Source organism: Petaurus breviceps, unplaced genomic scaffold (genome assembly GCF_028583685.1).
Source record: "Petaurus breviceps papuanus isolate PSGF00001 unplaced genomic scaffold, PetGlider_PUasm1.0 91133, whole genome shotgun sequence".
Classification (NCBI taxonomy): domain Eukaryota; kingdom Metazoa; phylum Chordata; class Mammalia; order Diprotodontia; family Petauridae; genus Petaurus; species Petaurus breviceps.
In genome coordinates, this window is record NW_027187419.1 from 88,318,122 (window position 1) to 88,336,551 (window position 18,430).

The 18,430-nt window shown below is 35.3% G+C and overlaps 1 protein-coding gene across 1 annotated transcript in view; it reads right to left on the reverse strand.

The window, feature by feature from the left end:
- The window catches only part of FAP (fibroblast activation protein alpha), a 92,267-nt gene that overhangs the window by 63,137 nt on the left and 10,700 nt on the right, over nt 1-18,430 (reverse strand). Inside the window, exons 3-7 of the mRNA XM_069080190.1 lie at nt 11,542-11,637; nt 8,984-9,078; nt 8,783-8,857; nt 6,406-6,458; nt 1,771-1,835 (exon numbers count right to left, since the gene is read on the reverse strand). Coding sequence (XP_068936291.1) covers nt 1,771-1,835; nt 6,406-6,458; nt 8,783-8,857; nt 8,984-9,078; nt 11,542-11,637 — 384 coding nt within the window. The remainder of the gene's footprint in view (nt 1-1,770; nt 1,836-6,405; nt 6,459-8,782; nt 8,858-8,983; nt 9,079-11,541; nt 11,638-18,430) is intronic.

Here is an 18,430-nt window from a genome sequence, read left to right on the forward strand (position 1 = left end):
TAGAATGAAGGAGACCTAAAAGTCCCTCCTCTGCTCCATACTAGGTGTGTGACTGAGCAATTCATGTAGCCTTTCTGAATTCCAGGTAGTTCTCTAGCACGGTAAATTGCACAACTAGTATTGGTATGCATTTGGTAGAAAAATTGGGATTTCCCTACACCAGTAAGATTACCAGTAGTGTCCAACCTCTGCTCCCCCCCCACCAAACTGATCTTACTACTGTACCTAAAAAATCTCAAATAACTTGCTCCCTTTGAATGAAGTGTCTGGAAAACTTTGTGAAAATGCAAATCTTAGCATAAAAGAGCAATGCATTAGCAGTCATTAACACCTTAGGTTGAATTTGTTTATCAGATTAGTTAGTATGAAACTTAAGCTCCATATAGGAATGGGGAAGATAACTTTTTCAACAGTAAATGTTTGGTACTTTTTGTTTTTCATCACCTACAGTTTTTTCCCTCTTTAGGAGATAATTAGAGGGATAATGCAGCTGTGTCCCAGAATCTATGGAGGAATGTAGGTATCATTTTCCAGGCTTATATGAGTATCAGAAAATAACCTTAGGGATAGTGTTGTTCACTTTGTAGGCTGAGAGAGCGACCTGGTAGCTGAGATTCAAGAAGCATAGAAGGAAATCTGGTGTTTGTAGTAACATAGTACTCATTCTGTGTTGCAGGGTACTTGGATATCATCTATACTTTCCAACATATACTTTATAATAAAGAATATTTTTTTAAGAAGGAAAGATCTGGGGCGGCTAGGTGGCGCAGTGAATAGATCACCAGCCCTGGAGTCAGGAGGACCCCTGAGTTCAAACCTGGCCTCAGACACTTAACACAAGAACTAGCCTTGTGACCTTGGGCAAGTCACTTAACCCCAATTGCCCTCCAAAAAAAGGCAAAAAAAAAAAAAAAAGGAAAGACCCAAGCTCAGCAAAACTCACCAAGATATAAAAAAAATTTATATTATATACAGTGTTCCACACAAACAGTCCTCCACCTATGCAAAGTAGTGAGGGGTACCTCCTCATATTTTTCTTGATTATTCTAATTTTATCATATTCAGTTTTAATTGTTTTTTGTTGATCTTTTACACCGTTGTAGTCATCGTGTATATTGGTTTCCCAGTTGTCTTTGCTTTACTTTATATTGGTTCATGCAAATCTTTCCTTGCATTTTTTGCATTCATAATTTCTAATAGCTTTTCTATTACATTCACATTTTATAACTTTTATTCATTCCCCAAACAATGAGCACAGATTTTGTTTCCTTATCTTTACTACATGAATAAGTTCTGTTATAAATTTTTGGTTACTATTTCTCATTAAACTGTTTAGGATATATGCCCAACAGTGGAACTTTCGGGTCAAAAATTGGGGATATTTTAGCCACTTTCTTCACATAATTCCAAATTGCTTTCCAGAATGGTTGAAGAATTTCATGGCTCCACCAGCAATGCATTAGTGGAGCCAGACAACTTAAAAGGGAGTATAGAGAGTGAAGAAACATTGGGAGAATAGGCTTCTTCTCATAAGCTGGAAAGCGCAGTATAAGGATCTTGGATATTTATGAGAGTCTCCTGTTGAATGGGAACCATGTACGTTAAGGCAGACAAGTGGATCTTGCCACAAACTTTGCTTATTTTTCATATCCTTTAAGGCTTGCTTCTGAGCCTTTTATGAAATTTTTATGGCACTGTCTTATTTTTCTGAATATTGAAGAGTAGTCTATACTATTCAAGTAAACTTTAAAAAAATATTGATATTTATACCACTGGATGTCTTCCAACTAGTGGTGACATCTTTACAGCTCAGTAGATACTCATGTTTCTGACGTCTGTATGTGTATTATTTTAGAATGACGGAAATCATTTCAGGAATCTTTTCCTGTGTAAGAGGAATTGAGTCATCCTTGTTTTTCAAGGGTTGCTGGAACCATGCACATCTTAATTAGGTTCTAATTAAAGATTCCAAGATGATCCATTAATTTGGTTTTGAGGAGAAAAATTTTTGACTGCATTTACTATTTAGTAGTTAAAAATTTAACATGGTACTGAGATGCATGACATGCAAAAACTGTGAACCAAAGTGCCATCTACTTTCCTTGAAACCTGAACTCAATTTTTAGGTCTATTAGTAAATCACAGCATGGAAAATTTCAGCACGGTAGAGTAGAACAGTGAAAATAACTAAATGTTTGAAAAGGCCTCTCTGAGAAAGGGTAAGTTTATTAATTTACCTCCTGACATTATAAATTTCCTGATAATATTTGCTTTCTCTCTATTCCTCTCACAGTATCTTCCACAGAGAAGGTGTTGATTTACTTAATATGCAGATAAGGAGGTTACAGGGCAATTTGATGAGTCTTTAAATATATGTATTGAATAAATGACTATGCACATTTACTCCATAAGAAGAGATAAAATGAACAAATAGCAGTCAATGGGATTTGGACATCAGTCTACTAAAGGACATTATGATTCTTCTTCTCAGGCTCTCTAAAAAGATGTGAGCAATAACGTTATGACACTTTAATGGATCAATAATGTTATTGTTGTGTATTTTCCGTCTAATGACGTTGATTGCAACCCATACATCCCTATTCTTCATATGAGACTCTTAGCTATGTCTTCCCATGAAGCTCTATAAAGGATCCACTCATTATATTGGAAGCCTCCTTCATCATTTAACTTTTTATTTGGAGGCAAACATCTAAGACTGACTGTAAGTTGCAAAGAAAGTGCTGAAATTGTAGAGGGAATTTCCTTATGTGAGAGTTTCACTATACTAATAAAATCAAATATCCAGCACCTATCCTTTTCCTACAGTGTGTACCATTATAATACTCAAGCTATCTCTTTTCCTTCTCTACTAATATGACTAGCCTTCTTCAGAAGATCATACATTTATTGGATGATATCTTTTATGGCAATTGTCAAATGCAAGTTATCATTGATAAAATGCCACAGCTTATTTATGTCTACTTTCTAGATTGTGGTGTTCCCTGTGTCACAGCCAGATAGCATGACTAGGAAAATATTGAAATTAAAAAGGTGATTGAGAATGACTAAACAGGTTGTAGAAAATGATGAAATGGAGTATTTCTTTGCTCTAAGAAACAATGAATTTAATGAATACAGAGAAATGTAGGGAGACCTTTTTATGAACAGATGCTAAAAGAAGTAAGCAAAACCAGGAAAACAAAATATGTGTGGTGTGGTGTGGTGTCCAGGCTACTTCTTCTCTGGCTCCCACTCACATTGACAGACCGGGTCCTCAGTGAGTTGCTAATGACTTCTCCCCTCAAGATTCTAAGCATATTCCTGAGGGTCCAGGATTTCTAATACTGTTGTTCATGAACTCTCTCTGGGTGTTCTTCCCACTGATTATAAGTCAGGCTTAATTAACTTTTAGAAAGGTTAATTTACTAAGCAAGTGTATCTTAGTAAAGCTAGAATACTTACTACGGTAAGCAGCTCTAGGAAGGACAATTGTTGCAAAAAAAAAAATACTCCATACTGGAGGTTGACTCTTCCCTTAAGTGTCCCTTATAAGCTGCGCATAGAGAAAATCTGTATGCCAAAGGGATAATTTATAGCTCTTTTTCTCCCTTCATGAAGAGTTCATTAAGTTCCCCTCAGGAGTAATTCTTTCCTGGGCTTTGAGAGTGAATGCCCTTATAGAGATTTGTGGCTGCCTTATTGTGGTGTGTGTAGTCAGTCATTGCCATGTCTCTTGGTACATGGTGGACACTGCTACCAAGGCAGACCAGACTTCTAGATCTTCCAACCTTTAAAAGTTTACAAAATCAGAATCTATTCAATTCTATCTCTAGATTCTCAGTTGCCTTTTCTTGAGAGAGCTTTCATTTGCCAGCAGCATGTCTTTCTCTAGTGCCAGCTGGGTGTATAGTGTTCTAATAGGCTATTTACTTAGAGGAAACAGTAAATGGGAAGGGGGTAGGAGAGACCTCAAGAGTTATTCCCTCTCAGGGAATCCTGAACTTGGAGACTCTTCCCACTCAACTGACTAGCTCCAAACTTTTTATACGTAGTCTAGGAAGCACTGTGATCTTCAATCAATTACAAGGTATTTCCTGTGTGTTGTCATTTGTCTTTATCCAACTTATTCATACCCAGTTTATTTTTGACTGATTCAATTGAGATATCTGGGCTTTCTGGGATTAATTGGGGGGAGGGTAGACTCTCCTCTCCTTACATACACAGTGGCTACAATGATGAAAATGGAAACAAAACAATAAAACAATTGAAACCAAATATTGTGAAATTGTAATGAAGAAGCCTGGCCTCAAATTTGAGCTATGAGAATGTACCACATTCTCTTCTTTCCTGAGATGAGGGATTATGGGTATAGAATAATACATATCATACTGGACTTAGTACAATTAGTTTGCTGAACTGGTTTATATTTTTAAAAATTTGTTAAAAGAGATGGCTCTTTGGAAAATAGGTTGAAATTTATAATGTGAAAAGTAAATGATAAGAAAACAAAAGAACGAAAATTTTAAAGATAGATTTTGTTCTTCAGTTGAGAGTTCAGATTAACATATTGCTTTCTAGTTATGGAGAAATTTCTACAAATAATCTCATTTGATTGATCCTCAGGACAAACCTGTTAGGTAGTATAAATATTATTCCTATTCTATAGATGAGGAAACTGAGGTCCAGAGATTTAAAACTAACTTGCCTAAGGACACATGATTAGCCAGTAAGGTAACTTATCTCGGCCTTTTACTTAGGTCTTTGCACTCCAAATTAGTCTACTATACCCTGCTTCCTGTAAGTAGTTTGAGATTTGGCACATGCTTCCCAATAAGAAGGTCCTTCTAACTCTGTGGTTTTCATCATCTTAAAAAGCAGAGAAACATACATCATGTCAAGATAAGTAAACCCTTAGGAATATATAGAGCCTATTCCCTCTTTCAGGTAAAGCAAATTTAAGTAAAAAAAAAGTCAGATCAGCATTCACTTCCCTGATATTTTTCTTTTTTGTGGAAAACTAAATGTGATATATCCACTCTCTAGAAGCAATAGGCTAAAAAATAATAGGTATGTGGCAGCTAGGTGGTGCAGTGAATAGAGCACTGGCCCTGGAGTCAGGAGGACCTGAGTTCAAATCCAACCTCAGACACTTAACACTTACTAGCCATGTGACCTTGGAGAAGTCACTTAACCCCAATTGCTCAGTCTTTCCCCCCTCCAAAAAAAGCAAAAAAAAAAAAATAGGTGTGTATGTATAACTTTTTCCCTAAAATGATTTTATCGTTGAAGCATAATTGGCAAATAATTTCCATTGAGAAGATGCATTTTGGGTTAGAATTTCCAGTGAAATATCAATGGCTGTCTCAAATATAGTCCACTTTTAGAATAGCCTGTTTGAATTGGAAAGATTAGTAAATGAAGATCCAATTCAGGTACTTCTCCATGAAGTTTCACCTGATCTCTCCCCTCCTCATTTTGCAACCCCAAGCTGAATCTCTTTTTCAAATCTCACAAAGCCCTTTATTTAGATTAATGCAGAGACAATCCTTTTAACTTTAAACTCAAGTTATATTATTCTTATTCCATTTCCACACTGCTTAGTGCTGGAATGCATTTTAGGTTGGTCTTTGCTTTGAGATTCAGATAATGTCACTTAATGAATTTCTATGGATTGAATGACTGAGACTGTAAACTCATTGATTCTCCAGTTGCAGATAATGATTTGTACATTATCTATCTATCTATCTATCTAGTCTGTCTGTCTGTCTGTATTTAATAAGTGTTGGATAAATTTGGAATTAAATCAAAGAACAATTAAAATTAAAGGGGTAAAGGCAAAGGGGAAGAGGGGAGAAATTTTATCTAAAAGATAAGATAAAGAGAAGATATAGAAGAACATGAAGTTGATAAAATAGGAAGGAATTATAGAATGAAAACCCCCAAAATTTTGGAACTAGAATAGAAGTCAATGCTCTCCCGAAGACCATTGTATAGATGAAGAAATTGAGACATAACTTAGACAAAGTAAGGAACTTACTTAAGGTTAGAGAAAGGCAATCATTGAAGAGTTGAATACAAGATGAAAGTCCAACATCTTGATATTTAGGGTTCACAGTATCCAATTAGTATGAATATTACAAAACCGACAAACATGAGAAAATGGATATATTTTGTTTCCTAATGAAAATTAGCACTGATCTTCCTCTTAAAAAAGCTATCAAAATAAGGAAGTTCTATTCTCAAATTAGGATTCCCAGTAGAAGTTTCTACAAGTTAGCTTTCACTATTCTATTCCATTATTCTGTCCTATTCCATTCTCGTATTATTTTTTATTCTATTATGTTCTATCATATATTATATTTCAATGTTATATATACACATATGTAAATAGACAACAAATCTTACCCACTTATAAGGTCAAAAATATAATATGTTGCTGTGTAGGAATATCTCCAAAGCTGTCAGATTGAATAAAGAAAAAAAAACAATTATGATAAAAATAATTATCATGAGAACCCCAATCAATCTTGCAAAATTCAGGATTATGAAAGTAACATTATCATATAGATATGTCATATAGTCAGGATTGAATGCAATAATACCTCATTCAGCATTGATGGCCTTTGCATCTTTTTTTTTTAACCATATACCCTTGAGTTCTAATCCTATAATGCTTTTACCTCATGCTAACTCTGTCTTACCTGTTCTCAATTTAGATGAAGTCAAAAGTATTACATCAGTCACCTTAGGCATGAGTTGTATTAGTAAATAGACTGGGAAAATTTTTTAAATTTATTTATTAAAAGTAAACATTTATTGAATAAGCATTCATAAAGTACATTTTTATTCATTCAACTAAGAATTACATAAATTTTATAATACCTACATAATATTTACACTTGCATAATGCCTTCATGTGAAATTATGATACATACTTTGAAGCTAAAAAGCATATTATGTGAATAAACTAAAATGCAGCCATGTGTCTGAAACCATTCTCATATGGGCCTATGTTAACTAAGATCATTTGGGTAACTTGGAATAATAATACTATGAAGAAAATGGAGAAGAATGTGGTAATAAAGGTTCAGTTACATTCTATCTATCTATCTATCGATTTATCTATGTACATGTAATTATTTTGTGAAATACTGGCTTGCACACAATTGATTGTTTTTTAGAATAATAAAAACAAAAAAGTGTTCAGTAAAGAAAATGACATTTTTGTGTGTGTTTTGTTTCATATGTTTCTGTAGCATGTGTGCTAGGTAGAGATGAAGAGTGTCATTCTTTTCAAAAGATTCTTGAATGTTTGGCAAAGAAATTTCTCTGAGTTAAAAAAATGCTTTATCAATGGTTTGCCAGAAAATAATGACTTATCATCTACCTGGGAGATTAATAATAGACTGAGTGATACAAAGATAACTGTAATACAAAGTGATGGGGATGAACAAGAATGACTTTTTATTCTTTATAGTAAAAATATGTAGCAAAATAGGATTCAGAATAGTATTTTGAAGCCAAAAGTAAAGGAAAAATTGGACCTAGAAACTTAAGATGTTTTATATATAGTATTTTTGCTCAAATGCCACAAATCAAAAATCTAGTTTGACAATGACTTATGATAATTTCTCCAAATTCCAAGTTATGGTATAAAGGGAATAATGACTAGCTATTTTCCATCCTTACTGAGATTAAAAAAAAATTGATGAGACTCTAGTGAAAATAGCTCTGAGTTGAGAATTAGAGGAAATGGTATTTAGTCCTGCCTCTAACACTGACTCTGTCAGTCAACATTTCTGTATCTTAGATTTCCTATCTTCACAATTAGTATAATAATAAATGTTCTTCTTTAAGTTACAGGATACACTGCAGGATGGAATTAAAATTTCTTTAGTCATAGAGGGATAGTCCTTGAACTGGAAGGGACCACAGAGGTCATCTAATCCAACCCCTTCATTTTATAGATGAGAGAACTGAGGTCTAGGTGAAAGGTCAGACTTCTAAACGATAGTTTAGAAACTTTTAAAGGATAACCTACCAGAAATCAGGAATTACATGTACTGATTTTATGTTGGGGGAATATTTTTACTTTGAAAACAAATTAGAATCCATAAAGGCATATTTTAAATATAAAGTCTTATTTGACCTAATTCTCCCCATTCATCAGGACTAACTTTGTCTGAAAGAGAATTAAATATTTCTCTTATTCCTAAGAAGTATTTCCTTAGCGACCTGGTTTCTATGAACTGAAACCTGGAGACAACTCAAGAATATACTGGGAAACTAAGTTATGTCTTCTCTCTCTATGCTAAAAGTCACCTTGCTGTTCAGTCATTTCAGTTGTATCTGACCCTTAATAACCATGGGATTATATCTTTGGCAAAGATACTGGAGAGGTTTGTCAGCTCCTTCTCTAGTGGATCCAGTTTTGGCAAGAAATCAGAGATGAAGTGACTTGCCCAGGGTCACACAGCCAGTGTGAGTCTGAGAACAGATTTGAACTCATGAATATGAGTCTTCCTGACTCCACACCAGGTGCTTGATCCACTGCGCCCCCTAGCTGCCAAAAAAGTAGCTAGGTACTGGGAATTCTGAATGTAAACAGCAACTCAGGAAGGCTAGTTCATGTAGAAGGATTTCCCCAACCTTTTCTAATTGCTCTTCCAGATGTAGCCATTGAACAAAATTGTTTCTAGAGTTTGTTAAATAATGGACTTGAGAACATACATGCATAAACACATCCAGGTAGGCAAATTATGCAGCTAACATGAGAGCATACCTTGGAATAATCACTTTCTAGATAAGCAAACTGCCGATCGGATGATAATCCATAATTTGAAGCATTCACACTCTTCTGAAATTATAAATAAACTGATTAGAGAACAAGAAAATTTAACCAAGATTGTTTACCTTGCATTTGAATAAGTTGAACACCTTTCAAGAGTATTATTGGAAAGTATAGATGTATGTGATACTTTACCATGGTGCTATTGCTCAAGAGGATAGATGTTTCTCCTGTTTCAATATCATACAATACAATGTTATCATCTTCAGACTTTTGGAGGTATTCGTGTGCTTTAAACGAGAAGGGAGAAGAAGCATGTTAGTCTACAGTGGCCTTATTTAAAGGAGAACGAACACTCCCCTGGGAAGGAGGACACTTAGGTTTCAGCACTAACTTGTGATAGGGTCTTAGACAAGTGCTTGACCCTCAGTTTCTTTATCTGTAAAATGAAATAGTTGAACTATAGTAAGATCTTTCTAGCTCTAACTCTTTGTTAGGGTACAAGCATGCACATTATGATTAGTGCCAAACCTCTGTAGTTATAGTTACTATTGAAATATCAACATGTTAACAAGATATGCTTCTGCAATTGAGATTGGAAATCTAAACTGCATTAGGTACATAGGTACACTTCTTTATGAAACTTAACATTTTTTTTAAATTAGCTTTTAGGAACAGAAACAAAACAATCGAACATAACTGTTTTGAAATTACAATAACCAAACTTGATTCCAAAGCAGAGTTATGAAAGGACACTTCTGGACTTCTCACTTCTCACCTTTGCAGAAGTGGGTAAGGAATGTTGTATATAATGTCAGACTTTTTCGATATGTAGGTAGGTTTTGTTGAACTGTCCCCCCTACCCCCTTTTTAAGTCTTTGTTGTAATGGATTGCTCTCTTGGAGGGAAAGGGAATAGGATACATTAGGAAATTTAAGTGTTATAAAACAAAGGATGTTAATGTGTGTGTGTTTTTCATTTAATTTTTAATTTAATTAAGGGTGATCCTAGATATCTGAAAAACAAATGCAATGACAAACTTTTTGACTTTAAACGCAAGTTATATTACTCATTCCATTTCCACACTGTTTAGTTTCTGGAATACTGTTTTTATCCATTTACTTCATTTCCATTATTAATTGTTGTTTGTCCTTCATTTCAAAGAGGACCAATGACCTCATTTTGACTTGTGCATAAATTGGATTTAAGTGAGGGAGAGTTGCACAAAGTCCTCAGTCCCACTCTCTCTTCCAGAGTCATTGAAGTCCAGTGGCAAGACAAAAGTCAAGATGACTGGTGATGGCCTGGGATGCAAGGGGATGACCCTGGCTTCTTCGATGTCTGATCCAACTCGAAGCACTCCACAGTGCCTGTTTCCACTGCTTTCATGGCCATTGCAACAAATTGTTTTCATCTGCCATTCCACTAAGGAAGTCTTTGCATGCTGGATTTGGTATATCCCTAACTCAGTTTGAGACCTGTCAGTTACCCTTAACCTGGTTTAGCCATCTGCCAAGACACTTTTACCGGCGTGTGGTTGCTGCACATGGTACAGCTCCTTGGGGTACAGGTGGACACCAAGGGTGGAGGAGTAGCCCTGAAAAGGGCTTGGGAAGCCCTCTCACCAGAGGTGCTGATCCTCCCTGAACACCCCATACACTCCATACAAATACCCATACACAGGTATTAATTAAAATATATCTATCTATATTAACTTTCACTGTTATATTTCAGCAGTGGATATACTAAGCACAATACAAAATAAATACCTTTGGTAAAAAGTAAGTACCTTTGGTGAACATTGGTTACTGTTTTGACTATATCAATTATAGATTGCCACTCTTGCCATTATTGGTGTAAAAATCACCAAATATTGTTGATCTTATGACCTTTTAAAAGTTCGCTAAACCAGTTTAGCAAAACTAACCAAAATATTGAAAAAGTCTGACATTAATCATTGTTGATTAGGTTAGATTCTCCCCACCAACCCTTCTTCACACACACACATGCTTATTCCTTCAATAATCAAAACTATCTAGTGCTATTATCTTCTTCTGCTCATATCCTACCTGTACCCTTATCTGAAAATTTATTACCATAATTTCAGACCAGAAAAGCATGTCCATATCAGTCATCATCAAAAGCAATTCTTATTATAAATTGTAATTGTTATATCATGCGTGGCCAAATTCTAAACACCTTTATGGAAGTTTACTTCAAATCTCTTAATTGACTTCATTGTTACACAACCAAACCCACATCTATATTTATATGTATAGTGAATTTTTGTGTTTAGAGAAAAGTTTTCAGGTTTTATTTTAATTTAGATTTTCAAATTTAATTCAATTTAATGCAATACACATTGTTAGAAATGCACTGTATACAAAGCTCTCTAAAAGCACCCACTGCTCCCATGGAGCTAACAGTGAATCTTAGAGGGATATGAGTCATACAAAGATAACTGTAATACAAAATAATATGACTTCTAAGGCCTCTCCCAACTTTAAATTTCTTGTTCCCAGCACCTTACACAGAGTAGGTGCTTAATAAATATTAATTGAAAAAGTTTATTAGAAAGGTGTCAAGCAAGGCCTAATATGATGTCTAAGGGATAAAAGACAAATTGCCTTTGTTTTCACTTCGACTGATATGGCTTCATGCATCCTAAAGATGTTCTAGCACTTGGAGAACTCACACAGCAATGGAACACTAAGAACTGAAAGACAAAAACACAATCAAGATGATCAACTTGCCTGAAATCCAATTTGGAAAAAATGTTTTGTAATGAAAAGTTCCATTCAAAACATCTTTTAATGTGAGGGTTCTTGCACTTCCTTCTGACTGGTGGACTTTAGAAAGAAAACATCAAAATGAAGATACTATTAATGAGCAGATCAATGAACACCAATAAAGAAAATCACCACAAGCTCTATCTGCCTTGTTTTTTCTCCAACGCTTCCTATCTCCTTCCTTATGTTTAAAGAAATAAGATGCACTTAGAATATGCCAACTGGCCAAAGCAGTTAAACTCCTCAAAGGAATGCTTAAAGGCCTAGATTAATAAGTAAATATGTATATTTGTGTGTGTATGTGTTTATGTGCAAGTGAGCATATGTATATGAGTTTACATATATGCATATTATATGCATACACAAATATAAAAAAAGAGCAAGAACTACAAAGGAACAGTATTTTGCCTTTTTAAATTATCTGGATTACTCATTTTTTTTTCTCTAAATAAGGAAGATTTTACTCTAAGAAACTCATATGTCAATTCAAGGTTAAACTATAACCATGCAAGAATATATTTCTTTTTTATATTAATTTTTTCAATAAGCAAAAAATGATTTTATCTGTCTCCCATTTTCTTTTTTTGCACTGAAATAAATAAAAGAAAAAGAAAAATCTTGTAACAAATATACACAGTCAAGCAAAACAAATTCCCATAATGTCCATCTCCCAAAAATATATGTCTCATGTTCTATGAGTTGATCACCTCTCCTTCAGGAGATGGGTGACTTTGTTCATCATCTTTCATTTGAATTTATGGTTGTTCATTATGTTGATCAGAATACAGGAATCTATTTAATTCCAAACAAATTCTCTGAAACTCTATTTTATTTTAAAAACAATGCTCAGTGAATAGAGCACCAACCCTGTTCTCAGGGGGACCTGAGTTCAAATATGACTTCAGAATCTTGACACTTAGTGTGACCCTGTGCAAGTCACCTAAACCTAATTCCCTTGTCTCCTCCCTCCCCCTTTTCCCCTCAGTGCTATAATTTTCAGCAGTAGTGATTGAAATAGTACATCTTTGTGGTCTGCAGATTTAGAGTTCGAAGGGACCTCAGAAATCATCTAATCCAGGGGTAGGAAACCTGCAGCCTTGAGGCTATATGTGGCCTTCCAGGTTCTTGGGTATGGCCTTTTGACTAAGTCCAAGTTTTACAGAACAAATCCTTTTATTAAGGGGATTTGTTCTGTGAAATTTGGATTCAGTTGAAAGGCCACACTTGAGGACCTAGAGGGCCATATGTGGCCTCAAGCCTGCAGTTTCTCCACCCCTGAAATCCAACCAGCTTATTTTTATAGTTGAGGAAATGAAGGACCAAAGAGTTTATAGTTTTCCAAGGACAAACAGGTAGTAAGCATCAGAACAAAGATTTGAACCCAGGGCCTCTAATTCCATACCATTCTCTTTGAGTCTAGAAAAAAAAAAAAGACATCCTAGAAGAATAAGTAGTTATTGTTCTTCAAATAACTGTTCCCTATTCCTCTCCTCTTTCCTTTTATTTTTATTCTCTTTCTACCCTAAATCACAGCACTAAAATACATAAGTGGGGAAGGAAGTGGGGATTTAAGGTCCTCTGAATTTGACTGTATTCATTAGTCTTTATTTCAGTTTTATAGTCACATATATATAAGCATATATGTATATATGTCTTTTATATATAGCCTGATATATTAACCAGAGTAAAGAAAGCTTTATACCTTTTGCATAGTTTATGTATGACCTTGTTGCTAATTTGCTGAGTGACCTTTGTTGGCAAGTCAATAATCTCTTTCTGGTCCTCAGTTTCCTCATTCATAAAATGATCTGGTTAAATTAAATGATCTCTAAGGTCCCTTCCAGTGCCAGTATGCTGTGATTCTATGATGCTGAGTTGCACCTCAATTAGAGTCCCTTATACCAAAAGACCTGTGTGACAATAGAATCATAGCTTTAGGGCTAGAAGGGACCTTGGAGGCCATAGCATCAGACTCCCTGATTTTATAAGAAAATGCTCGTGTCTTTATTAGAGCAAAATAACTGGTTGTATAGTAGGCACACTCAGCTGATTACTCTGGCCATTTAATCAGTTAAGACTAAGGTAGTTTTGTTCCATTAATCTGCATGGCTGTTAATGCTACACACATATATGTTTTTTCCCTAAAGAAAGTGATGTCAAAGAGTAGCTATAGTGAGATAAGGGTTATTAGCTCCTTTTCAACCAGGAAGTGGACCGTCAACAACATCACATTTTTCCTTTCTTAAAAATTTCCTATAATCTGCTTTCTCACATTTCCTCTCCATCCTAATTAAGCTTGAATTTATTCCATGATTATATTCTGCAAAACCTCCTCTGTTTAATTGAACTGTTGTACATGAAACTCATACCATTTGTTTTATAAACCCTATTCAACTGACAGTAAACCATTTTACCAAAAACAATAGCATTAGAAAAACGCTTCATATTTGCCTCATCCAATTTTTCTTAGAAATCCTACAAACAAATAGCAATCTGCTCCTAATGTAATGAGGAGGAAAAAATCACAACACAATTTGCAGTCAAAATGATTTTCCACTTGAAATATACTTGAGCTATGTCTACCCAACACTGAAATGCTGAAACATATGGATGAAAATTGAAAAATTCAGTCAAATCATTTTGATGTTGGGAAGTATGGATATGTGTATATGTGTGTGCATGTGTATAAATAATTGACTAAAATTTTCACTTTTCTTCTGAATTTTCATCCATCATGTAAAGATACTTTTTAAAACTAACCTTTCTTTTAGACTTAATCCTAATACTAGGTTTATAGGTATACTTCACTTATTTTCTTTACTTATAATCTTGCTTTTTAAAGCAATCTGTAAAAAATTTATTTTAATCCTTACTGAACCATACTATAGTTCATCAAGATATTTCACATAAATGAGTACATTATAGTACATATATAGTACACATAAAATAGAACAATTTAATTTGATCACATTTTAATTACAATATGGATTGTGATTCAGATTGTATATGAGAAAATGCCTATTGCTTTTAATGATAGCAAGGTATTTCCCAAGATAAAATCCTCTCTTTTTAACTCAAATATTCTCATGATAAAGTTGTCTGATTGCAAATCTTAGAATCTTTAAAAAAAATCACAGTCACAGGTGACTCAAAGGGCAATGCAGAGGCACATATTGTGCACAAGAAGGCTATAATAAACTGCCAATGATGACCTATGAGTAAGAAGTGGGAATATGAGATTTTAAGTTTTTTTGTTCAGGACTTATGATTTCATAGGGTGAGTAACTTCTGGCATGGAAACTCCTCTACTTATACAGTTGAGAAATTCATCTCTAACTTAAGAGTCTTAGAGATTTGTCTGGGATGTTGAAAGATTGAGTGACTTGCCCAGGGTGACACAGCTAGTCAAGCCAGACATGAAGCCTTGTCTTCTTGACTTTGGGGCTATCTCTCTATGCCCTATGATGCCCCACCTCTCAGAAAGTGTATGACTAAAGGTGGTGGGTTGATCATGCAGTGAGAGGGAGGGAGCACATGGATAGCCTCAGCACTGTTCTGACACCCATCAAATCTAAAGATAGATAGATAAATGAATGAATGGATATATAGATAAGTGAATGAATGAATGAACAAACAAACAAGCAAACAAATAAGGAGGATCACCAATGTGTTGGACACATTCTTGAAGAGAAATTTTGGGAGAAAATTGTCAAAAATCTTAACTGGATTAGAAGGTATACGTGGGTGCTCCAATGAGGCATTGAAGAAAGTATCCTGTTTTTGTCCACTAAGATTTTACTCCAATGTCCCATCAAAACTTAGTAGTGACCTTGGTATCTCCAAATTTATACCAGTAAAACAGAGATTCCAAAATTTTTCTTTTTTTCTTTCAAATAGCATTTTATTTTTTCCAGCTACATAGTAAATAGAATTTCATCATTCATTTGCTATAAAATTTTGAGTTCTTAATTTTCTCCATCCCTTTTTCCCTCCCCCCCCGGATGGTAAGCAATTAGATATAGGTTATATATGTGCAGTCATATAAAATCCAACAAACTTTTAATGCTGAAGAGGCTTCAGCTGACAGCTTGACAGATGATTTTACATCATCTGAGGACCAGCCTAGTTATATTTAATAGTAATAATAATAATTTTATATAGAACTTTGAGATTTGCAAAATACTTTATAAATATTGTATTATTTCATCCTAATGACTCTGGGAAGTAGGTGCTATTCTCATTCCCATTTTTAGAAGAAGAAATTGAGGTAAACAGAGGTTAAGTGACTTGTCAAGGGTCACAAAGCTAGGAAGTATCTGAGGCCAGATTTCAACTGAATACTGAATCCAAGTGCAACAGTCTTCTTTTTTTTTAAAGCAAGGTTGTTTTTTTTTTTTTTTTGCTTTTTGGAGGGCAATTGGGGTTAAGTGACTTGCCCAAGGTCACATGGCTAGTTTTTTGTGCTAAGTGTCTGAGGCCAGATTCGAAGTCAGGTCCTCCTGACTCCAGGGCCAGTGCTCTATTCACTGTGACACCTAGCCGCTCCCAACACTGTTTTCTGTGCCACCTAGATGCCTTGGTTCATGGAGCCTTATCATCATGCTTTGACCATTAGGCAATAAAATTTCTACCTATTAAGCTGCAAAATGGTTCCAATCTGCACATGGAAGAGGAACCTACATAGATGAAGTCATAAATCATTGAAATATTAGGATTGTACTGCAGTAGAAAGTATTGTTTGTTTTTGGAATATAGGTTATCAGCCTATCTTTATAACTGAGACATTAAAATCTATTAGCATAATCTTAATATTAATGCTAAATAGCGCCCATTATTAACATATATTTTAACAAAGTGTGTTTATCTTATCTTTCTAGCTAACTGACTATTTTCCCTCTCATCTCATTAATAAAAAATATACAATTGTTTTGGGGATCCCAGAGTCCCTAGTATAACTTCACTCTCAGGAGCAGGATTTTTTTTTTTAATGTCCTAAATTTCTCTTACTTGCCCAGGAAAATAATGCATGAGGACATGTTCCATCTTCCTTTCTAGCTAGTCATTTCTTTTATATGGGTGGGCGTTGTAAGTGCCATTGATCTTCAGGGAGAGCTTAGCTTATGTTCTATTATGACTCAGAAAATATCTGTAAAGCAATTAGTAAAGGGCTTTATTAATCCTGCTACCATTTTCTATAATGAGCTTGGTCTACACCATCCTTCCATCCTCAAAGGGTAGACTGGGTTCTTAGAAATCATGTGCTGACAAGCCAGCAAAGTTTTCATGCCAGAGTTAGGAGGTGGGAGAGAAGGGAAAGGAGGACAGATGGGTTGTCATCATTCCTCTCCAGGCTGCACTTGCTAATTCATCTCCACGGGACTTTCTCATTCCACAGAAAACTCTTCATCCTGGAAGCTTGCTCTTCTACTGGATTAATTACATTGGAAATACTCTCTGCCCCTTCAGCCTCTCCCTTTGATTGATTGGTTCTTCCCAGAACTTCGATTTAAGGAGGAGGCCCAGGCTTAGCATACCTTCATTCCTCTCCATGTTACAGTCCTGGCTCATCGCCACAGGACTTTCTTAACCATGCCCCTACTCTGGGTGCCTTTACCACCTTCCCCACCCTTTGCAGCTCCATTTTGTATCTTGTCTTCCTCCACTAGAATTTAAGTTCCTTGCAGGTAATAGCTATTTTATTTTCTTCTTATATGTGTATTTGCAAGGCTTAGCATAATGCCTGGCTCATAGTAAGTGATCAGTAAATGCTTATTGACATGATGTGAGTTGGTGAGTGCCCTCTCCAAACTCTGTAGCATGCTGGTATATAACTGTATATAGAACCCACGGAGGCAGGAGGCATGAGGCAGGAGGACGAGTAGAGCCAGAGGGAGCACTGTGTAACCAGTCTCCCTCGAAGGGAAAGAGTTTTAGGTCAGCATTTTATACTTGGCAAGTATAAGTCAATTTTTTAGTATTTCAGTTTGTTAATATTAGCTAAAAAGTACGTAGAGTTAGAAGAGTTGCAGTGTGCTTTATAAACGTTATCCCATTTGATCTTCACAATATGTGGGGTAGGCACTGTTATTATCCACATTTTACAGATAAGGAAACTGAGGCTGAGAGAGGTTACCTGACTCACATAGCTGGTCAGCGTATGAGACAGGATTTGAACTCAGGTTATCCTAGCTCCAAGGCCAGCCCTCCACTTCCTGCTCCACCCAGTGGTCTCAGTTTGCCAGCTGTGCTATCCAGTGGACATATGAAGGATAAAAGAAGGAGGGATAGTGCTGTAAAAGCATATGCATAGTAGGGTTTGAATTTAGGCCCTGCCACAATTGATTCTTCATCAGTAGAGAATGATCCTAAAGACACAGAAAGCAAGGAAGAACTTTTTTAAGCATCACTTACCTATTTTTCTTCCAGATCATAGATCTAAGACTGTAAAGGACCTGAAAGAAGATCCATAGTCTTTTTTTTAACTATAAATGAGCAAATTGAAGCCCAGATACATTAAGCGACTTATCTGAGATGACATAGAAAGAAACAGTCAGAGGCAAGATTTGAATGAATGTCCTCTGACTGCAGAATCAAGACTTTTCCCACTGTATCTTTGGCAAAGGTTGTGTGAATTGTCTGGTGCTTTATTGTGATGGTTGCTATTTTGTGGCAATTTTTTATTTTTGGTGACAAATTTTTAATTCTTCTCAATTTAATTTAATACAATTCAATAAAAATTTAATCAGTACATATTATGCACAAAGCACCTTTGTAAGGCTGAGGATAAAAAGCTAAAAGAAAACATCCCTCCTCTCAATCAAGGGGTTCACATTCTCTTGGGGGAAAATGAAAA